The 24,200-nt window shown below is 39.1% G+C and overlaps 1 protein-coding gene across 1 annotated transcript; it reads left to right on the forward strand.

Annotated features, from left to right (window-relative positions):
• The first annotated feature begins 189 nt into the window (after positions 1-189).
• On the forward strand, positions 190-24,200 carry SMARCA5 (SNF2 related chromatin remodeling ATPase 5). Its single transcript, XM_068680846.1, has 24 exons — positions 190-549; positions 2,506-2,580; positions 5,376-5,542; positions 6,287-6,387; positions 7,046-7,146; positions 9,019-9,198; positions 9,974-10,129; positions 10,227-10,358; positions 11,331-11,399; positions 11,959-12,068; positions 12,642-12,868; positions 14,548-14,669; positions 14,759-14,911; positions 16,109-16,245; positions 16,897-17,041; positions 17,283-17,402; positions 17,631-17,741; positions 18,285-18,398; positions 18,596-18,718; positions 19,984-20,116; positions 21,061-21,179; positions 22,209-22,421; positions 22,901-23,011; positions 23,899-24,200. Exons 1-24 carry the CDS (start codon positions 376-378, stop codon positions 23,962-23,964), a joined length of 3,159 nt encoding a protein of 1,052 aa, XP_068536947.1. The 5' UTR covers positions 190-375; the 3' UTR covers positions 23,965-24,200.

A 24,200-nucleotide genomic window follows, 5' to 3' on the forward strand; every position in this document is an offset into this window, starting at 1 on the left:
CTTCGTCACGGATAACGCCCGCCCCCTACTCCCCCCCCCCCCGCGCCACACACACAACGCGCACGCGGCGCGGCCGTTAACGGCCCCCACGCTCGAGCGGGCGCGCGAGGCGGCCCCGCCCCTCCCCTCCCCACCCCTCTGGCGGCCGTTGCGCGCTCCCCACAGCGCCGCCACTCAGCGCCCGGCGGGGCAGGAGCAGGAGCAGGAGCAGGAGGCGGAGGCGGCGGCCGGGCTCTCGCGAGAGCGGGCAGCGGGCCGGTTCCTGGTTGGTGGGAGCCCGCCGAGCGAGCCGGGGCGGCAGCGGGGACGGGCCTCCGCCGGCACCGGGCTGCGCGCCGCCCACCCCGCCGCCAGGCCCCGTGCGCCACAGGGATCATGTCCGCCGGCCAGCAGGGGACAACGACGACGACAACGCCGCCGCCGCCGCAACCGGACGAGCCGCCCGCGCCGCCGCCGCAGCCGCCCGCCCCGCCGGGCGCCGCCAGCAGCGAGGCCGCGGGGACGGCTCCCCCCGCCGCCGGCCCGGCCGTAGGCGACGCGGCGATGGAGGTCAGGAGGCTCCCTCCCCCCTCACCCCCACACACACCCCGCAGCGCGCTGGGCCGGCGGCAGGTGCCCGCCACGAGGCCGGCGGGGCGGCCCCGGCAGACAATGGAGGGGCCGGGGCGGGCACCGGGCGCGGGGCCCTCGGGGGCCGCCCTCTGCCCCCGGAACGCTCCGCGCCCGGCCGGGCCGCAGCGCGCCCCGTGGGGCCGTGTCCCTCCGCCGCGCCGCGTGTCTGAGGGGAGGCGGGCGGGGGGGGGGGCAGGGGGACGGGACTCGGGGTGTTTCCCCCCCCCTTTCTTTTTTTTTTTTTAATTTTTGGCAACAGGTGCTTCTTCCAGAAATTTCAGGGGGGTTGAGCGCGTGCCTGGAGACGCTCATTGTATCGCAGCTTTGTTCCTTCCTGCGCGGGTCGGAAGGGAACGGGCCGGTGCTGCTGGCGGGGCTCTGAGTCACGGCGCGCAGCGCAGCGCAGGGCCGGCCCCGGCCCCGGCCCCGGCCCCGGCCCCGCCAGCTTTGGGGTGAGCGGGCAGCCGAGCACTGTGGGTAATGGGTGCTGCCTCTGCGCCTCGGAGCCGGCAGCCCTGCACGCTGAGAAGTGTCTGAGTGCTGTCCCGATACTCCCCAGCACCGCAGCGCATCGGTTTTCGTGCTCTCCAGCCAAATCGCAAGGCTTCGCTGTGTCTGTCACACGTGAAGAGGTCAGGCAGCGTGCTGCTGCGCTTCACCCAGCCAGGAGGAGCGGGAGTATGGGAGTATTGCACACCAGCCCTGTCCTCGTGCTCCCTGCTAGATGGGTATCAGCCAAACCCAGCAGGAGATGAGCCAGAAGATCTGGTATAAGGCTGGAAGACCTTTAGCTGTAATTTTTCATGCTCTGCTCTTTAATTTTGACTTTTGAATGAGACGTCTGTTAGGCCGCTTCTGTTGCCACAGGCTTTACCTTGCCAGAGTTATGTGAGGAGACGCCCGCCCACAAACATCCCGTGTCTTGCCTTCCTTTGTTTGACGTTGTTTCTTGTTTCCGTGTTCCTTGGGTCTACGGACTAGGCTAGGAAAGACTTAACTTAGCTCTTACTTCGCTCAGCTAGACAGCTGATTATTAATAATTTTGAGGATATCTCATTTGTTTCCATTTCTTAGCCTTTCAAGGGTGGTTTTGTGATGTACTGTCTTAGCCTGGTGTAGCAGAGAAGGGTTGTCCTGTTGTTTTTGGCTGTAAGAACTGAAGGAGAAATTACACGTGGGGGATGATGGGGGAAGGATTAACCTAATAAGGGGAGATGAGGACAAAACCCGATCTGAAAGAGCAGTTGAAGGCAGTATGGCAAGGACTTGGCAGGAAGGGGATGAGGGAGGACTGCCCCCTCCTGCCTGCCTGCTTTTCTGTTAGGAGCAGTACTGGTGATGATAACAAGTTACATGACTTATTAAACCAAACAGGGGAGAAATACAGTTTCTCTTAAATTTCTTCTCTGCTTTCAGGACAGAAGTGCAGTCCAGGTGTTTTATTTAGATTTATTCCCTTGATACAGAATGATAAGGAATTGGGGTAACCTGGAAGAGGAAAAAACTTGAAACCACTCTTGCCCCAGGACTGGTTCTTTCCCGGTGCTCTCCAGAGCCAGCTTTAGAGGGTTTGGGCATAGCACCCTTGAAGCGGTGCGCTGAGCTTCCGGACAACAGCTGGCTCTCTCATCCACCTTGATGTGACGCTTTAATGATGGAGCTAAATTAGATTATAGAGAGCTAGCTCTGTCCGTCACCTTGTGGCAGGGATCTTTGATCCATCTCCAGGTAATTTTACAGTAAGTAATAGAGAGCTGACTATATCAAAGCAGCAAAAGATGGATGTGCCATCTGATGTGAATAGAGCGTAATTTGCAGGGAGCTTATGCTCTTCTACATGGCTGTATTCTCCTCTTCAGATAATAAGTTCTTTCTTATTCTTTTTCATCTCAGGAATCTTTTGATGATGCGTCACCAGGAAAACAAAAGGAAATCCAGGAAGCAGATCCCACATATGAAGAGAAAATGGTATGTAACGCTTGGGAGCGTGTACAGTTATCCAGTATTTAGGGCCTGCTTACTTAGTGTTCTGCTCTTTTGAAGTCTCATAACTGGCTTTATAAGAACTTGTTTAGTCATTCAAAAATAAAATCTAAGTAATTTGAAACAAATAACAGAAACAACGTATAGACCCTTTTCGTTTTTAGCATTTTGTTCTCTGCTCCTTCTCCGTTTCCACTGTGGTATTCTGTGGGAACAGCTGTTAATGTGTTTTGCCGTTCCTAGGAAGTCTAGTCTGAGCAGCTTTGAAGTGCCCTAAGTTTAGAAGAATTGTATAATGGAAAGTATTCAAATTTAAGTGGAAAAAAAAAAAAAGAGAAATATTGTAATGTTGCTTTTGAAATTGACTGCAGAGTTGTCCTGCAGGCAAAGAGGGTAATGAAGATTTGGGTATTCACTGTCTCAGAAGGAGAAAAGATTCTCTAGGGAACCATCCATTAGTTTCTAAATGGCTGCTACCTTACTTTCTGAACGTGTAGAATCAGTTGAAGTCTAGGATCTTTTTATATCTCTACCGAATACAGGAAAATAATTCCAAAATAATTATTTTTGAACTGCAGGATTAGTACTCCTTTGTAGGAAAAGTATAAGGCTTAAGGCTTTGAGTAGACACTGTATACTATAATACATTATAACCTACACTGTATGCTATAGAAATATATTCTGGCAGGGGGACTTCATAATAAGCAAGTTCTTTCAAGCAGTACAGTGTATGGGACAAAGTAAATAAAAGCTTTAAAAGCTTTTTCACAGGAGGCTGAGAAAATGTTTGCTGTTCAGTACAAGTGCTAACTGTAAGCCTTGTTAAACTTTTCAACACTTTCACTTTGTCAAGACTGAAAGGGATCGTGTTAGCTTTTCTGAAGTTTAATTTGTTCGTCATGAAGCTCTTGTTAAGACCGCTCAAGCATGAAGATGGCTAATTCTGTGCTTCACACGTTACATAAGAGAAAACATTTTCTTATTTTTTAGCTTTTATGGTATCCGGAGTGTAGGAGATGGAGTCACCCACTCCTCACCATTCCATCACATATCCTTGCTCTATTCTTTCTGCTTTTCCTTTCTTCCTGTTCATAGTTCTAGTGTCTGTGACTGCATGTGGAATTTCTTCATAGCAAAGTGAAACTGATTCTTATAATTTGCTGCTTCCTGTGTTTCTTCTTACCACTGAAAATAACCCAGTCTTCTGCTGATCTATTTGTGCTACTTCCTAGAAGTGAACTTGGATTTGTCTCTCCTAGTCTCTAAATAGGCACAATTACAAGAAAGATTGTATTTTATTGTCAAAATAGTCAGAAGATGCACTGCAAAAGAAAACAGGGAAAGTTTCTCTGTCTGTTGGTATGAGGATAGCTCAAGGTTGCGTAGTACAGCCTGTTCTTGTCTGCGTCCTATCTAAAAGATACAGACAACATTTGTTAGTCTCTTAAAGGAATATCCTGAAGTGCATTGAAAGTGGGTTGTGGCGTGTGTGTGCAGTGCCAAATCTTATGGAAAGTTCCTTGCTAATGTTTTTGAACAAGGAAACGTGTGCATTGCAGTTTGTATTTCTTATCTTTTGTACAGCCAGTGAAAAGTACTTACAAATAAGGATTATTGATGTGGATAGTAATAAGGTCTTACCTAATTTAAATGTCAGAAGCTGTTCGGAAGCAAAACAAAACAATCTTTGAGGGCTAGACAGGAAAGCTGCAATTCGGGGTCTGTGGATTGTAGCTGTGTTAATCAAGCTTAAACTATGGCTAGAGTCAGACTCTTGTGGTACGTACGGGGTTTGCTGCTTTCTTGATCTCCTTTCACCCCTGTCTTTCCGTCTCTCATGCCAAGTAGGATCTGCTTAAAGAGGAGAATACTCAGAGCGCTGGTATTGCTCTTGCAGAAGTCTGGAACATATGTTCCTTTTTACTAAGAAAACTGACTTCCTGTAACTGTGCAAGTTGCTAAATACCAGGTTATGTTGTGGCAGCTGGCAGAATGTCAGGGTGGTTGCTGGTAAACATGGAGCTGTCTTCGGAAGTTCCTGTAAGCTCAGGATACTTGGAGTGGCGCTGGGAAGGTGTGTTGATTCCAGACGGAACCTGTCTCACAGGAGCTAAACTTTTATTGTCTCCTGTAATCTTTTTTGTGCAGCAGAAATGGCGACTCGTATCAAAGGGTACACTCCAAATGCAGCTTAGGCTGAACGTATCTAACAGCTCTTTGCCACTAAAATAGTTTTTCTGGCTTCCAGCTATGGGCTCTTCTTCTGTCCCCCACGCCTTTCATGACAGCCCTTTTGGTTATCTGACACCTCAGCGAGCTGGTTTATCTCACGAAGCAGAAGAAAAGAGAATAGTTGTTGCCAGGTGGGCAAGACGAACAAGTTCACTGACGAATCCTGTGCATCCTGAGTGGGAGTCAATTTCTGGGAATGGGACCATCGTTTTTGACAGGAGAAGGTTGTTAAAGGGACTCTGCTGCCTTGTTTAGTGACACTTAGGCAACCTTTGTGCGCAAGTCAGATGTCAGTCTTAATGCAGATCTGTCTTGCAACTTTGATCTTACTGTTTAGCAATGGTTAGCTTCGATCCAATGAAAGAATATTGAATGTGTCAGCGCCAGTTATATTGTTGATGTTAATCATCTCTTTTTTGCTATTGTAGTTATGTACCTGAAGAGATGTGAATCTGTATTGTTTAAAAAGCATTTGTTAGCTTTGTCTTTTAAATGAATGCATATTGTAACGTCTCACACTTGTTCCGCTTAATTTCCCTTGTCAACAGCAAACAGACAGAGCAAACAGATTTGAGTATCTGTTGAAGCAGACTGAGCTGTTTGCTCACTTCATCCAGCCTGCTGCTCAGAAAACTCCAACTTCACCTTTGAAAATGAAACCAGGACGTCCACGAATAAAGAAGGATGAGAAACAGAATTTACTGTCAGTTGGCGAGTGAGTGATGACATGTAGGCCACCTTGTACTGTAATTAAGGATTTTAGTGTACTTTAGAAGCGTAAGTTAAACTTGCTAGCCTTTTGTCCTATTTGGGTGTGTGTTTTACACTGTGTAATTGTGTTTTTTTCAACTGCCCACTTGTAAGTGGAGGGTTGTCTAAGAATTCGAGGAGTTAGAAGAATTTTGTGGTGGTGGTAAAGCACTATCGATTAAAAGTATTCCAGCATGAAGAAAAGCGGGGGCAGAAAAGAGAGCATTCATGGCTGTAAGCTGTAAGAGTTCATGGAGAACATAATGCATCTTACAGGCACCTTGAAAATCCTAAATCTAGAAATTTGGATTGCCTTCATTGCAGCTTGTGTGTCTGCACTATTTCAGGAACTTCTGGCAGATGTTGCAGAGCTCTTAAACAGCGTCATTCCCTGTCCTGTAGTTAAAGGCCAGGACTGATGCACCCTGACTGTGTGGTTTATCCCTTTCCAGTCACACTGCTCAAACGTTTGAGCCTCCAACATGAGCCAGAATGCCATGGACATCTTCTCGTTAAGAAGCTACTCGTTCTAAAGAGTCAAAAAGCATTTCAATTCATGAGCTTAATTTTAGAGTTCTTTTAAAGAAAACTGCAAGAAACTTCTTTGTGTATTTGTGATCTGTATGTACTGCAGTGCCATTACATTTTGGAACAGTTTAGTGTCTTTTCAGTTCAGCAAGAAACTTACTTCTTTCTTCCACTTTTTCAGCTACCGACACCGTAGAACAGAACAGGAAGAGGACGAGGAGCTGTTAACAGAAAGCTCCAAGACAACAAATGTCTGCACTCGATTTGAAGAATCTCCATCATGTGTGTTTCCTCTCTTCCTTTTTTCCCCCTTGCAAGTTATTTACCTTCAAAAGTCAAACCTTTGGAGTTTAAAAGAGGAGTTTATTTTCACCCTTCCCAAAGAAAATGAGTCAATTTTTGGGTGGCAAGAGAGAGAGAAAACGATAACCAGCACCAGTTTGATGGAGCAAAATACATTAAGGACTGTTTATATTCTGGCTGGCTAGAAGGAAGGTCCAGTGAATCCTGTCATGTAGAAATCCAGTTGCCATGCCTTAGTTACTGGGAAAGAGCTAGCTTTTAAGTTGGTCATCTTAAAATTTTCAGGTGGAACCAGTCTTCTGATTCAATTTAAAGTACATAATGGCTTCCAGTCAGTTTAACAGAGAATTTAATATTCTGTTGATTTACTGTTGTACCGTGTTCTGATTTTGGGAGGGATTATAGGGTTAAAATTTCAATATAACTTGTGCGTTTTCAGAAATCGAAGCTGTCGAAGCAGCTCACAGAAACCAAATGAGTGTATCACTTGCATCCAGTCTGCTTCATCCTTGGAATTTACTGTGTAGGGTGTACTACTTGATTTTGTTCTGTAGCTTCGATAATCAGTGTCAATTAGCAGGAAAGGAATGGCTCTTTGGCAAGTCTTTACAAATCTTTATTCTTTTATGTCTTGTAGATGTTAAATGGGGAAAGCTGCGTGATTATCAGGTCCGAGGACTGAACTGGCTCATTTCTTTGTATGAAAATGGCATCAATGGTATCCTAGCAGATGAAATGGTATGCATGGAGCCTGGATTTCTACTGGGGGGCTTGATAGCACACGTTACCAATAGAATTTTAAATCAGCAATGTACTTTTTTACGTAGCACAAAATGCAATGTATGATTTCCCAAGTTTTATTTTTCTAGTGTGTTTTTAGGTCACTAATGTTAAAACAGTTTCACATGTATGTTAATTTAAATAAACTCTACAGGCAGTTTTAGAAACAGGCATGAAAAGGGGATCTGTTAAACTTTAGAACAATATAATTAAGGGGGGAAGCATTTTATAGAACGACGTGTCCTGTATATTTTCTCAAAACCCCAGCTATTTTGCTAGGGTATTCTGAAGCTGCCCTTGCGAAGAGAGCGTCATTCATGAAAAGAGCAACAAATGTGGGAACGCTTCCTGTTATTAGGATATAAAATACAGATAGCACGATACGAGTGTCCTTTGTGGATTGATGTTCTCAGCAGGAAGAACTGCAACACTGGGAAACTTTCCAGGAAAAATGATGCGAAGTTGTAGCTAGAGAGCTGTGTTTTCATTCGCATCATGACCGTGGACTTTTCAGTCAGTGCTAGCCATAGCATCTTCTGTTTCTGCTTTTGTTCTTTTTCCCTGGATGAGAAGGGATGAGGGCAAAAGAAATTGTAGTAGTTGGAGAGGCAGATAGGTTTTTGTCCTCCTCCTTTAATTGTATCTGATTTTTAACAGGAGGAGATAAGGAAAAATAAAAGTTGAATTACATATTGGCATGACGCATTTCTCATATCTTACTGATAGTTGCTTTTATGTATAAAACTTCAAGATAAATTAGAGACAAGTAACTTCATTGTTTAGGAACACATTTGATTTTGAAATAGATCAAGGATTTTCATACAAGTTTATGAATAGAGGATTTTCTTTGGCAAGTAGAGTTCTAAGTGGAGCAGGGTTGTGTTAACGAAGAAGTTTGGGAAACTGTCTAAGTCTGTAGATTCATGGTCTTCCAAAATTTGTTTTGGACTGAGGAGTTTAAGTGCTTGCTGTTAAGTATTTTTGGATTTATTCTTAAATATTTATCCTTTTGAATTTATCTATGCCTTTCACACAGCCTGTAAACACTTTTCCACATCTTACGCCAGGTGGAATGTGGTCATTTTGAAGACAAAGACTTGAATTTTGGAAACAAAAATAACTTGCATTGATTTTTTCTTTTTAAATCCTATGCAACTGAGTCACAGTGTTTTGAATTATGTAAATGATACATAGGGTCTGGCGTTTGTGTATTTTCCTGTTTTGTTTTAATTAAAACTATGCAGTGAAGATACAAGATTTTTAATATTTCTGTTGAATAATGAACAGTGCTTTAGAAAGTACTTCTAAAGCCACTCAGTATTTGTTTTATTTTTTTATATATGCAGCTGTTTATATTTACTTATGCTTCACTTTATTCTCATGAGAACTGACGACATGTTGTGGCCTGCAAAAGTCATCTTACAGGGTTCCTAATTTATTCACTTAATTTCACGTTTAAGATAATGAGTACGTGTATGTCAGTTTTTAAAGTTCATTGACCTCTAAATAATCTGAGTATACCCTATCCTACAAAAATAAATCTTTTGAAATAATGTTTTCATGCACTTCTAAGAATTTCTTACTTGAGGGATAAGGCGAAGTTCTAACTTCATAATCCCGTGTTTGAATATGTTACTCTATTACTTTTTTGTTTTTTAGTTGTGCAATGCTGTATAAGCTTTTAGTAACTAAAATGTTGATGCCTTTTAGTGTACCTTAGCAATTTGTTTAGGCTGCTGTGGATTCTATAATGTACTCAGAGCTCACTGTTGAGCTTTTTAAAGGTGCTTGCTGAGAGATTTTTTTCTGACACGTTAATGCTTTTCACAGGGTCTCGGGAAGACACTGCAAACAATTTCTCTTCTTGGATATATGAAACACTACAGAAATATTCCTGGTCCTCACATGGTGTTAGTTCCAAAATCCACTCTACATAACTGGATGAATGAATTCAAGAGATGGGTACCTACACTTCGAGCAGTGTGTTTGATAGGTGACAAAGACCAGCGAGTAAGTTTTGATATTATTTTTCCTGTATTCACGCATGTTAAATCCAGCATGTGATCCATGCTGTTTGGCAGCAGTTTTTTTTTGATTATTCTTCTAAGGGTACCTAGTTCTACTTTAAAAGTTTGTTGTTAGAAATTACAAACATACTGGTTAAACTTTTAAATAATTCTAGAAGTCATTGATCCAGATATGATACCTTATGATTTTTTTAGTGTGTCTTTTTAGAATTCAAAAGTCCATGCTCTTTTTTAGTAGAATGTTTCTCATTTACGTGAATTAACCTCTTAATATCTGTATACCTCTAAAATTTGAATTCTTAATAATTGCTGTGTCCTCTCTTAATCCTTGGATGTCTGCATTCTAGAAATCAAGTTGCCAAATAAAGCTGTTTGGGATTATTTTTCAATTTCAAAAAAATCCTTGTCTAAACTAGGACTCAAAATAGTTTTTCTGTTGGTTTGGTTGTGTTTTTTTTTTTTTTTAAATTTATTTTTAATTCTTAAATTTTAATATTACAGTTTAGCTATTGAAAACCTTATTTGAAGTTCCTGAACTGAAATTCCTTCTCTGCTCTGCCCCAAGGGTTTTAGCAGCCTCATCACTGACAGGTCTTACAGTCCTTAAGTCTTACAGTGGCTGTATGTTTTATTGACTCTGTAATTAATCTTATTTTCAAATTCAGCAGCCTTGTTTTAAGATCTTAGCAGCTCTAGTGTGTTCTTTTTGTTTTAGTTTTGACAAAGCCTCAATAAAGACCTGTCACCTTGCTATCTAGGCTGCCTTTGTCAGAGATGTATTGTTGCCAGGAGAATGGGATGTCTGCGTAACATCATATGAAATGCTTATCAAAGAAAAATCAGTATTCAAGAAGTTTAACTGGAGATACCTAGTTATAGATGAAGCCCACAGGATTAAAAATGAAAAATCAAAGGTAATTTTTATTTTCACTGAAAGAGATACTGTTCTGAGTTGCTAGGTGGTAGTACTAGTGGTATATTTATATTCATTTATGTCTCAATCTCCTTCAGTTATCAGAAATTGTGAGGGAATTCAAGACTACAAATCGGCTGCTATTAACTGGAACTCCACTTCAGAACAACCTACATGAACTCTGGGCACTTCTTAACTTCCTTTTGCCAGATGTCTTTAACTCATCTGAAGTAAGTGTTAATTTCCATTAACAAGTGAATGTTGGTGGTTTTCCAGACTTGGAAAGGCCTGAATATATATATATATATATATATATGTAGATATACACATAGATGTGTGTGTGTGTGTTTGTATATATATGTAGATAGAGATATATAGTCAGATGTATCAGTTGCTTATAACTATAGTCTGGCAGTCAGTGCATGTTTCCAATATTGTATGTTATAAGTACAGTATATGAACTAATTTTCTCAGCTTGTCCATTTTTAAGGGCTATTGTGAGCTTAGCAGATGTGAGAAGTATTTCAAGTTAGAGTGTGGAGGTGATCTCTATTGCATTTCAAAATAGGAGTAAACATTGCAGTTGGTAAAACAACTTTGTTCTTACATTAACTGTAAGTTACCTTACTGTTTATCTAAACTTGTTTACTGTGAGTTGGGAGATACTATGTAATTAGCAACAGACTTCATTAAGTGGCACCTGAGCTGCTGAGCATGCCCAGTGCATCGTAGTATGGTTTCAGGAAGATACCTTTTATTATTGTTGGTATTTTTTGCCCTTTTCAAGAATGTGTTTAACTGGTTTTGAGCGTAACTGAATTGGGAGCTTAACATCTATAAAAGTAGAAATCTTGTGATGTATTACATCAGAATTTTACTTCTTCATTTTCATTTTTCATCAAATGCTGCAGTGGTACGCTTCTTCCAGCTGGAATTTATCCACTGGAGCGATAGGAGTGAATCAGATTCCTTTTCAAGAAAAAATGATTTTTTTTTTTAAACTCCCAGTGGTTTGTTGTTGTTGTTTTAGTTTAAAGATACAGTGATACATATCTTCCCAAGACAATAGACCAAAAGGGATGATTTGTTCTTTTATTCACTCTGTGTGTTAGAGAATCACTTGGATTGCATTTTTTCACCACTGTAATGCTACTGCACCTTGAAAGAAAAGTTCTTACATGCCAATTATTTTGTTGATACAGGATTTTGATTCATGGTTTGATACAAACAACTGTCTAGGGGATCAAAAGTTGGTGGAACGTCTCCATATGGTAAGTCTTTCTGCTTTTTGTGTGCTTTCATAACATCTACATTAGGTTATAAATAATTCTTTTAATATTTCTTGTGACAAGATATTAGGGTAAGATAGCTTATTCCAGAAACCATGGTGGGCTTTCAGAAAAGGTTGGTGAAGTGCAGAATGTGTCTATGTTTTGAAAAGAAAGTTGTTTTGCAGGAGAGAGAAGGGTTGACAGTTCTGGCTTTGAAGGTTTTCAGATACTTGCATTTAGAATATCGGCTGTGAAGACACTGCAAAGATTTCAGTCAAGCAAAGTTTTATTTTTTATTTTTTTCACTTGAAAGACCAAGAGTGTTCTACTGAAAAACTGGAAGACTTTTAGGAATCTTCTGTTAAAAGAATTGCCCTAGAAGATTTAGAGTCTTCCAAAGAAAGCTCAAGCATAATAATCTGCTGATATGGATTGCTTTTTCACGTGATCTGGTAATAGGTCTAGTGGTTTAGCATTTATAAGTATGCCTGCACTGGTGTTGTTGACCCCTTCAGTATTTCAGTTTCCAAAATACAGGTGATAATGCAATCTCTTTCAGGTGCTACGGCCGTTCCTCCTACGTCGCATTAAAGCTGATGTAGAGAAAAGTTTGCCTCCAAAGAAGGAAGTTAAAATTTATGTGGGTCTCAGCAAAATGCAGCGAGAATGGTAATTGAGATTGTTGTTTATGCTGTGGCTAAGGTTCAGAAGGAATGTGCTGCTTGTGACTCAATGATTGTGCAGAACTTGATTTAATTCCTTCTGCTATACTAAATTTCTCTGTGTGTATTTCCTTGTGACACTTTTATGATGACGAAACTGTGCAGATCAGTGCAAGTTATCTGCTGAAATGGGGGCGGGGGGGAAGCTTTTGACTACACCATATTCTCTTTGTCAAGGAGTGTAGTGATAGGGCAAGGAGTAATGGTTTGAAACTAAAAACTAAACTAGACTAAAAAAAGGGTAGATTCAGATTAAATATGAGAAAGAAATTCTCCACTCAGAGGATGGTGAGGCCCTGGCACAGGCTGCCCAGAGAAGCTGTGGCTGCCCCATCCCCGGAGGTGCTCAAGGCCAGGCTGGATGGGGCTTTGGGCAACCTGGGCTGGTGGGAGGTGTCCCTGCCCATGGCAGGGGGGTGGAACTGGGTAGGCTTTAGGGTCCCTTCCAACCCAAACCACACTGTGCTCAGTGAAGCAAAGGGCAACTGTTTTATAGTTACAGAAGTTTTCTTTGATACAGGTATACAAGAATCTTAATGAAGGATATAGATATATTGAATTCTGCTGGAAAGTTGGACAAAATGAGACTGCTGAATATCCTTATGCAACTACGAAAATGTTGCAATCATCCATATCTCTTTGATGGAGCAGAACCTGGTCCACCTTACACAACAGATATGCATTTGGTCACCAACAGTGGCAAAATGGTAGTATTAGACAAATTACTGCCGAAGTTGAAAGAGCAAGGTACGCATCTTTTTGTTGTATTGTTGCTTGCGAGCTGTTTGGTTTAATGACAAAAACTGAAGTCAGTACTTCATAATGTTTTCATGTCTCCTGAGCAAAAAATCAGCACGCATTATGTAGGACCATAGTTGATTCCTAGCATGATAGTGGCTTCTCAAGCACTGCATAATAAAAAGTTGATCCAGAAGGACTTGTGAAGTGCCTTTATAAGTAACTTTTTTTTTTGTGACTGCAAAGGGGTTTGTTTGCTTGTTTACGTTCCAGTTGAGACCACAGAAGCATCAGTTGGTCTGTGCTTTAGGTTTCTCAGCAACATGAGCTGTTTGAAACCTAATTGTGTAATATTTTAACCACTGCTTTGGTTTGCCATGAAATACCGTTATAGATTCAAAGTCTTCATGTAGGGTTAAAGTCCAGTCATTTGTGAAATGTTTTTTGTTCTTTCTGGATATGATTTTGAACAGCACTTGAGTTTTTTTTTTAGTCAAAACTGGGGGAACACCCTGTTATTTTTAAAATGTTTTTCTTTTTTTATATTTTCAATAGTAGGGACAAAGCTCTGGCATACATTACCGTCACTGCACTAAAGTGAAGGAAAGTTTGTCAATGGGGAGACATTATGGATAAAAAAAATCAAACCTTAGTCTTAGGTAATATAAAAGTAACCTGTGCCCAGTATCTGGATAGTATTCAAACAGCTGTGGAGATATGCATTGCTGTAAGACTGAAAAAAAAGATAACTGGCTACTGTGCTTTTTTTAATTTTGGTTTCTTTCTGATGTGAGACTCATTGTTGGGACATTACAAATAGAATTGGTATGGTTTTAAATCAACTGCTGATGTTAACCAAAAGAGAGCATTTAATTATTAGACCTTGAGTCCAAAGAACAAAAGTCATACTGGGAGCATGTAGGAGGCAGCAGAAACTTTGTAACATTCTGTGTTTTATTTAAATCTCTTAAGTACATTTGAAACATTTGCCTGTGTCTATATATACATATACATTAATATATATTTACATTTTTGAATGTTGTTCGTAGCAGGTAAGTAAGCTGACTGACAAGTCTTTAAGAAGAATTTAATTTCTAGATATCTCAAATCCAAAATGCTTTAACATTTTGTTCTTTTTACTTCTTGATTTGTTATATTTGAAAGAGAAATTTTCTTCTGCATCACTTGTCCCAAGAAATTTTCATTTGCACAATAAATACACATAGGCATTTAAAGAATACAGAAATATAAATTTAAAATATTAGAAATTCATTGCAGTACTTGATAGAAACATCTGCAGACGTGTATTATATATTAGGCTATGTAATTCATAGACATCCCAGCTGACATCAGACCCTTCTAATTCTTTCACGTGCTAATGGCTGTTTAATAAAAATACTAGGTATTGTTTTAAATACATGTATATATATTTAGCCCTGAAAACTTATCTTCATTACAGAATCACAGAATCACAGAATTTCTAGGTTGGAAGAGACCTCAAGATCATCGAGTCCAACCTCTGACCTAACGCTAACAGTCCCCAAAATTACATTACTTAAATCAGTCTTTTTATTTATAACTACTCTTACATGCAACTGCCCTCCATCCCTTTCTGACTGGCAAACTTTTGTGAAGTTTAATGAATCTTAAGTTTTGATGAAAACATAAAACATTTTTACCCCAAACAGATTCAAGAGTCTTAATCTTCAGCCAGATGACCAGAGTCCTGGACATCTTGGAAGATTATTGTATGTGGCGAAATTATGAATACTGTAGATTGGATGGACAAACACCTCATGATGAGAGACAGGTATTTTAAATTTTAAGTATTTCACTTAAGTAAAAATAGTATTTATGAAACATTTAGTTCAACTGATCATGTTCTTTTTATCTATTTAGGCTTCTATTAACGCATACAATGAACCTGGTAGCTCAAAATTTGTGTTCATGTTGAGTACACGGGCAGGAGGTCTTGGAATCAATTTGGCTACTGCTGATGTTGTAATTCTGTATGATTCAGACTGGAATCCACAAGTAGATCTTCAGGCTATGGTAAGAATCCGGATGGAAACGTCCTTTTTTCCTCATATAACTGTCCTAGAAATGCGTGTGATGTATGACATAGTATTTTCAAATTTAAATGTCATTTTTCCAGTTTAGCATAATATTAATAGTATTTTTAAGACTGATTTTTCAGTTGCAGCGCAGCTTCCACTTTGTGGAACATGTAGTCACATTTGGACTTTGCAGGAGGGAATGCCGTGGTATATGCTACAGTACCCTTAGTAGTGTTTAATGAAAATAGCCTTTTTTGCGTTTTTTAGTTTTAAAGACTAATGGCATGTGTTAACTCCAAAATTATAAAACCTTCCTTCTCTGGAAAGTAGACCTTACTGTATTTATGCTGTCTTCAGTGAGACTTTGGAAAAGAGGCAAATAAAATTTGAATTACAGTTTTTAAAAAGCAAGCTTCTGTTAGCAACTTCCTTTATTTAATTTTTAAAAGTAGATTTATATGCATTTTCAGCCATGGTACCTATTAAGAACACTACTGATTGCAGAAGAAAGTAAAGCTGCTATTTAAAAATCTACCAGTGTTACCATTGGCAAATGAGGCCTTTCAGTGACAACAAACCTTGTAAATTCAAGCTGTACGTTCTCAAGTATTCTAACAAAAATTAGTTCAAAAGAATGACAGAACCAGTGCCTGGAAGCTAAATCAAGAAAATTCCAGTTACCACTAAAAGTGTATGTTCAGAATACTAATTCTCGTAGTGGTTAATGATCAGCCAGTCAGGTGAGGTGTGGTACATTGTATTTTTCTTCAAATATTCATAGCATGACTGAATGATTTGGGGATAGGTAGCTTCCGGTCAGTACAGAGAGAATTTCTTAAATATTTTGATTTTACAGAAGGTTACCTAATGCCAGAAGCATCCAGTCTTCTCCCACGCAATGTAATGCACACATGCGCGTGCACATACACAAACACAAAACAAAAAGGAAAAGCTATTTTTAGGTATGAAATTTAGAAACATACTTGTTGTTGATATTGCCTAACAACAAAAAACTTGAACTGCAAATGTGGTATCTCAGGTAGTCACATTAAATTGACTTCTGTAAAGATTTAACTAATCTACACCATTCTGTTTTACAAGTTAGTTTGCTGAAACTAATGAAAATTGAACATGATTATATATTCACACTAGAAAGCAAGTGTTGATTTACTTTTTTTTTTTTTTCCCCTAGGATCGAGCACACAGAATTGGCCAAACAAAGACTGTAAGAGTGTTCAGATTTATCACGGACAATACAGTGGAAGAAAGAATAGTGGAACGTGCAGAAATGAAACTCCGGCTAGATTCCATAGTCATCCAGCAAGGCAAGTAGTTGGAGGCAATTTTTTTTTTTTAACAACACTGCAGACAAATCATGTAGTAAGAATTAATGGGAACGTTGCTTTTGCTCCAGCTGTATTCTGAATATAGAGTGCAAAGACCCGAAAATTTTACAGCAAGAATAGGCTTTTCCTCATTAACTTTTTAATTACTTCCCCAGTGATAAATACATGCATATAGACAAGGGGGTATAGGTAGACAAACTTGTTTTGAAGCACTCAACTTCCACTTGTAAATGGAGAAATTAATGCCTTGGCCTTTTTCTTTAATAGGTGGGGAGAAGTGATGAGGATGTTTGGTTGGTTGGTTTGTTTGGAGTCAGTAACTATTATACAAAAAGGATTCAGCAGGGTTTGGTTTTGAAATTACAAAAATATGCACACCATAACATAAAGCTTGTATATAAGGTCTTGCATCCAAAATGTTCAAACACAAATAAAGCACAGTAAAGAGAATGCATGTTGTCCCTGGCTAGATTTTGCTGGATTTTATTTTACTGTTTTTTTTTTTTTTCACATGAGGTAAGGGGGAAAGTAAGAGAATGTATGGGAATGTAAGGGAAGGGGGAAATCATATGTTGTTCCTTCAGTAATATAATTTTTTTAATTGCAACCTTTCAATGCTTTTATCTTCAGGAAGACTGGTGGATCAAAACTTGAATAAACTTGGGAAGGATGAAATGCTGCAAATGATTAGACATGGAGCAACACATGTGTTTGCCTCAAAGGAAAGTGAGATTACAGATGAAGATATTGATCACATTTTGGAAAGAGGTGCAAAGAAGGTGAGATCAAGTTTAAAAGAAAACAAAAAAAAACTCCCCCTAGACTTAAATTGTGTGGTAAGATAGTGGATTACTGGATGATAGCTTCATTATTAGCTGGAGAAAATAGAGTGGTTGTTAGTGAGAAGCTTCATATTGGTCAAATGTGTTAATTTTTTTAATGCTGTTATAACTGAGATGTTTTATAATGAAGTACCTTACAAAAAAGGTTACTGCTCATTTCACTCTTTCCTGCCCCCAGACTGCAGAAATGAATGAAAAACTTTCAAAGATGGGTGAAAGCTCCCTCCGAAATTTCACAATGGATACAGAGTCCAGCGTGTATAATTTTGAAGGGGAGGACTACAGAGAAAAACAGAAGGTAATATTTAAGTTTCTCTTGGAGGGAAGCACTGATTTGTATGAGTAAACCATACTTTTATGATACATTGGTTAAATAAAATACAATGCAGCTATAAAAATAATTTGTAAATTTAGTTACTTAACAAAGTATATGTAGACTTTTTTATATAGAACTCATAGCTGGTCTGAATGTTTTGCAAGACTTAGTCTTAATACTTCTTGGGGGTGGTGGGATTTGTTTTTATAGATGGCATTTACAGAGTGGATTGAACCACCTAAACGAGAAAGAAAAGCCAATTATGCTGTGGATGCTTACTTCAGAGAAGCTCTTCGAGTCAGCGAGCCAAAAGCACCCAAGGTGAGTTGACTAATTAAAAAACAAATAAATAAATAAACTGGTCAAATATACTTGAGAAGTGGTCAAAGCTGAAAGCAAGAAATTCATTTGGTTTCATAAATTGAGGAGGCACTTGAAGTTTAGAAAAATCCAAAGTATTTAAGACAAATTTCTGTGAGGAAAAATCAAGAGCAGTATAAAACTTAAAGGATTTTAGGATGGTAAGGATATGGGGTATTTCATATTTTATTTTTACTTTCTTTAAGTAGTAGAATTTTCTTACGTATGGAACATATCCTTACTGCTACTCAAATGCGTTAACTTTGTTCAAGGGGATGTATGTGCGAATCTTTCCCCACCATTCCCTTTCCAGAAGACCCGGTCTGCTTTTCTCACATACCTTTTACTTCTCTAAGCCTTCATGGTTATACCTGACTTGCACCCTGTTTTAGGGTAATTTTTGTAAAAATTAAGGTTTTTTTGCTCACAGACAGGACTAAGTTACTAGCAAACAGATTCTGGATGTGAACAGAAGTCAAATACAAGCATTTTTATGTATTTCAGGCACCGCGGCCTCCAAAGCAGCCAAATGTACAGGACTTTCAGTTCTTTCCTCCACGGCTCTTTGAACTGTTGGAAAAAGAGATTCTCTACTACAGGAAAACAATCGGGTACAAGGTAACAGAATTCATTCACTGCATTAGTGTATTTTGTTGCAGCAGTTACTGGTAGGAGAGTATGTACTTGTCCTGCCTTTCATGCTGATTTAAATGAAATCATGGTAATCTGAACAAATGATTAGGTTGTATTAATGGAGAAGCTACTCCAAGCCCTGGTGAAAAGTCATCAATTTTACAAAATGTATAATCTTTCAGGTACCTCGTAATCCTGATCTGCCCAATGCAGCCCAAGCACAAAAGGAAGAGCAGCTTAAGATTGACGAGGCTGAACCTCTTAATGATGAAGAACTAGAAGAAAAAGAGAAGCTTCTAACCCAGGTATCGCTGGTTCTTTAGTGAGACTGACATCATCTGAAGTTTGGGTTGTGTTTTACAGTGTTACATGAACATTTCTTAGTGATTTACAAATGCCATATTTAAATTAATATGGCTGCAAATCTTGGTTCATGCTGAAAAAAAAGTTTAGTATTGGGTTTGTTATGGGTTTAGATACCTTTGAAGGACACTTTGAAATTAGTGTATTTAGGTTTTACTGAACCTGATCTACATACAGTCTGTATGTTATTAAGTAAGAGTTATGTCCAGAGTCTGACTTGGCAAGTTCACATTGACTGTAGCCTGTGACATCTTTTCTCAGCTGGGGGACCATGCAGACTAGTTGCAGAGCTGCATGTGCGACTTTCCACATAATTTAAAGCAGAGCCTTTGCCAAAATGTCACATTCACATGTACTAAACTATACACTGCAGGGCGAAGGGGCAGATTTCTTAAACTAAGACTAGAAGTGATAACGTCCCCCCTCTTAGAGAAGATACAAGCTGAATAGGTACATAATTAGGTAGCTTGTACATTTAAATAATTCAAGGCAGGTTAATACCTCTTACTCCTTGTCTGTGTATTATATTTTCACATGTGTTTTGTGGGTAATTTTAGGACAAGAGCTCTTGTTTGAGTAGTACTGCATTGGAGCAGTTCACTATTAAAAGTCAGTACAATCAAATAAGCTCTGGTTAAATCATAATGTGTCTGGCTAAATATTACTGTGCTTTTTCTTTTAAAAATTAATACAAAAATGCAGTTAGTCTGGCTTGGTAGCTGGTAACTTCAGCATTGCTTTTCCTGTCCCTGCTGCATAGCATCACACAAAGTACCTCCAGACTTTGAGGGAGAAAGACCAGGGAAGATGCAGAAGGCTGATGGTATCTGCAGGGCACTTGGTGGTCCTCTGTAACTAAACAAAACCATTACAGAGACTACTTGCCTCTCTTCAGGGACTTTTTTTCTTAAAAAGTGATCCCATGTTGTCTCAGAGAATAGTGGGTTAGAGGGGTTAATTTATGAGCTGAAGTAGTAATTAAAGAAGCAGTGCTAATTATTAGGTAGTTTTTAGATGGAGAGAGACTATAGTGATCATACCATAAAAGCAGTTTTTCTACTACCATCAAACTGCAGGAAAGCACAGGTTTAATATTGTTGGAATTACAGAAGTGTTACTCAGTCATTTTCAATTATCTGTTGAAAGAAATGTGTAGATGGACAAATCCTGAACTTTTGTGCCATGTTTGCTTTTAATTGCTGTAAAGGGATTTACTAACTGGAATAAGAGAGATTTTAACCAGTTCATCAAAGCTAATGAGAAGTGGGGCCGTGATGATATTGAAAATATAGCACGAGAAGTAGAAGGAAAAACCCCAGAGGAAGTCATCGAGTATTCAGGTAACTTACTTTTCAAGTAGTCAACTCTGTATCTAATGCTGCTTTCCTAATTTGAAATGTCTATGAACAAGCTGACCATTTTACTTGTATGAGTTCCCTGTGTGACCCTTTAAGGGTGAGATTGTGCTAATGGATTTGGGGTCTGCTGATAAAGATTTTAGTAGGTTTAGCCCCTGCGTAATTAAAACTGTACTGAAATGTGCACATGCTCTATTGATGACACACTTTCATATATTCTAACTGGTGTTAGATATATTCTGGATAGTGCTGGTTTAAATTCTTGTTAATTTCTGAAAAAAGGAAATGATGAGGAAAAAAATACTTAGATGGAGAATTCTCTTTTCCTTAGATTTAACAACCAATAACTGTCTTGACTCTCTGCCCCTTTATTATTTCACATTGTTAAAGCTAGGGATACTGTAAACATTCTGTGACTGACTAATGAGCATTGTTTTTTGTAACTGAAGACCAGTTGATTACTTTAACCACTGATGTTTTAGAGAAGGGTCTTATCCTGTAGTGCAGCTGCAAGGTTCTGGGACTTTGTTTTTTATGGTATACAGCTGCTTACTTATAGAGGTAACATTTTACTTAAATACTTAATTGTCTTTTAGACACTTGCTCCTGTCTTTGGCTACTAACTTAGAGTGGCAATCCCACTTCCTTCTGTATTACTGTTCTATCAGTTTCCCTGTTAAGACTTTCTTTGAGAAGGAAATTAGCTGGCCAAACCATACCTCAATTAAAATGAGGGCTCCTGTACCTACCCTCTTCAAAATAGTATTTGTAATACTCCCAACACAAGTTCAGGAAGTGAAGGTCCCTTATCAGGTAAAGGCATATCTATTTTTATACAGCAGTAAGGTCTGGTAAAAGGAAATAACATCTTTTAAGGCAAAAACCTAATTCCATGATTAGAAACTAACCATTTGCTCTTTTCTTAGCTGTGTTCTGGGAAAGGTGCAACGAACTCCAAGACATTGAGAAGATCATGGCTCAGATAGAAAGAGGAGAAGCCAGAATTCAGAGACGAATTAGTATAAAAAAAGCACTTGATACAAAGGTATCCTTGCTGTGTTTCTCGCTTCCTTTATTTCCCTGTGCCAATGAAGTGAGATCCCATGCTGTATGCTTAGCCAATGTTACAGTACATTAAGAAGACACGTTAGGCCTAATGTTCCTCTCTTACCTGTTCCTCAGCAGTTGCTACCTTCTGCTTTTCTATTCTATTGAACTGCTGTCCTTTGCAGTTCCTACTCTTGAATTTAACTGCATTTGGTAGGTTTAAACTTCCTATTTTGGCTGATAGCTATGGTGATAACTTCAGGTGTGGCCTTCTGTTGTTTGTAACAACTGTTGTTATATGGCACTATGAACTGATTGTACTGTGATCCACTCCCAGTAACTATGTGCTTTTTGAAGAAGCACAATTTCTGATTGGACCCACATAGCTGAAAATGCTACATATATTTTTAGAGGACTTACTTAAAAAGAGAAGACTTACCAGTCAGTGGAGTTTTCTTTGATCCTGCGCGTTTCACCAGCCGGGGCTTGGTAACAAAGAGATTTGTAATATGTTAAGACACTTGAAACAAATACCAGACATTTTTACCTACCTTAGGCTTGACTAGCTCCTCTTCTAAAGAAGTCAGGGGAAAAACAGTGTCTCACTCTATTAACCAAAATGCAGCTGAGCCATGTACCTTTTTCTTTTCCTTTGCTTTTGACCATTTCTGAAGATTTTTTTGTTAAAAAGAATCATTGCCCGTTGCAGGCTGGCAGATTTTAACTATTTTCAAATGTAGTGTCAGGCCTGCACTGCACAATCAAAAGATTATTTGTCAAACAGGCAAGCAGACAAACATGACAAAGCTGGGTGCTTAGATGATATTAGTAAATGAAATTAGTGAATTAGTGTCTAGAATCTACAGTTCCTTAAACATGGTGACTTTCAGGACCAGAGATCATAAAAGCTCTAGTTTTCTAATATGGTATTGTTCGTCTGCCTGGCAGGTGATTTTTTTGCTTTCAGAGAAAACAGTTCTATGTTTCTAAAGGATTTCTTAGTTATGTATGGTCTTGTTTTGTTTAGATTGGCAGATACAAAGCCCCCTTCCACCAGCTAAGAATATCATATGGTACCAATAAGGGGAAGAATTATACTGAAGAAGAGGATCGCTTTCTAATCTGTATGCTTCACAAGCTAGGATTTGATAAGGAAAACGTCTATGATGAATTAAGACAGTGTATCCGAAACTCACCACAATTCAGATTTGACTGGTTTCTCAAGTCCAGAACTGCAATGGTATGTATTAATCTGTTGTGCTCTTTGGCTCACAAACACCTCTGACAGCACACCACTGTTACATAGCAAGCTTACTAAATCACTTCTGAAATAGTCAGGTATGTGCGTGTGGTCGCTATATTAATTTTTTAAAGACTTTCCACAGCAACTGTAATGGATGACAAATGCAATAAACTAAAAAGTCTCCTGAGAGAAGAAATGTAAATTCCAAGCTACTGTGTTTCAAAATCAACATGAATTTGAATTAAATACAAATCTGTTTTAAAAACAAACATCTGTGATCAAATCCATTCCTATGAAGCCAGCCAGTAACTACCATAAAAAATTTGTTTCATTCCTTTTTCACTCTGCCAAGGTTTTGCATGATGAAAAACAAACAAACTTACTACTTACTGGCATTTCTAGTATTCTGACACGATGCTTTTTACATGAACTGGCTGTCTAAAGTAGTGAGTGACTGACTATGTTTTGCAATTTAGGAGCTGCAAAGGAGATGCAATACTTTAATCACCCTGATTGAAAGAGAAAACATGGAACTGGAAGAAAAGGAAAAGGCAGAAAAGAAGAAACGTGGACCAAAACCATCTTCGGTAAGATTTAAAAAAGCATTTTAGTAGAAAAGCTCACTTGAAGACAGCGTGCTTTGTCTAGGCCTAGTGATAGCTATTTCTTTAATTAAAGAAAGCACACAACAAAAAACCTTATAGGGCAGTCCTAAGTGCTGCTTAAAGTTTACTACTGTCATTCAGCTAAGTACCCTAGCGGATGCAAAATAAGTTTGGGTTCTAAACTGTAGCTCACATGCTTTGGAGCAGATAGCTTGTTATGTTTTTGATCCCTGAGTTCTGGGCTATACGAGTTTACCTTGGTAAAATGCCATTAAGACTTACTTAGCCTTTTTATTAGTTTTTATCCATAAAGAAATGATGTCTGCCACTGAGGGGTGGTATGTAGTTGATGTAGACATTGCTGCCTGCCATCGTGTGCCTTATTTTGGGTGGTGGTGGTCATGAAATGGTCTCTAGACCTAGATTTGGGAAAACAAGCACATATGCATGACAGTACTCTGCTAAGTGAAGTACTGCAAAACATGCAGACCTTTTTTGTAAAGGAAGTTACAACTTCTACCCCTTTTCTTACATATATTTTGTTTTTAAAGTTGTTACAAAGAACTGTTCTCAAAATACTTAAGGAATGGTATTTCTGAATGCCTGTTTAAGTAAGGAAGCTTTATTTATAAGCTCCTTATACTTTTTCTATACTTTTTTTTTCCTCTGTGAAATGGTATTATTTCAGGATTAGAGAGTACAAGACCATTACTGTCCTGAGTGGGATGTGCGTATTCACATATTCTGCATTTGTGATTTATCACGTTTTAAGCTGCCAGGGTTACCCTGTGATCTCTAGCTGTTTTGACTTGAAATGCATTACTTAAAATTTTTCTCTGTCACAATAACTTTAAAAACTTACCTTACAGGCACAGAAGCGCAAAATGGATGGTACTCCTGATGGTCGTGGAAGAAAAAAGAAGCTAAAGCTGTGAATGCAGAATTTTTGTAATCACTAAGTTTAAAAAGTAGTTCTTTAATTTACGGGTCTTCATAAGATGTACTGTATAATGCTCAACTATTATGTCATTAAAGGACATCGGGTTCATCTGTTTACTGAACTAGAAAACATAGTACTTACTGTAGGTTCACTTTTTTAAATGCAACAGCTGTGCTGAATTTTTTTTACCATTAACACTTGAAGTAATAAATAGGCTTCATTTATTAATAA

The sequence above is a fragment of the Anas acuta genome, chromosome 4 (genome assembly GCF_963932015.1).
Source record: "Anas acuta chromosome 4, bAnaAcu1.1, whole genome shotgun sequence".
In the NCBI taxonomy this organism is placed as follows: domain Eukaryota; kingdom Metazoa; phylum Chordata; class Aves; order Anseriformes; family Anatidae; genus Anas; species Anas acuta.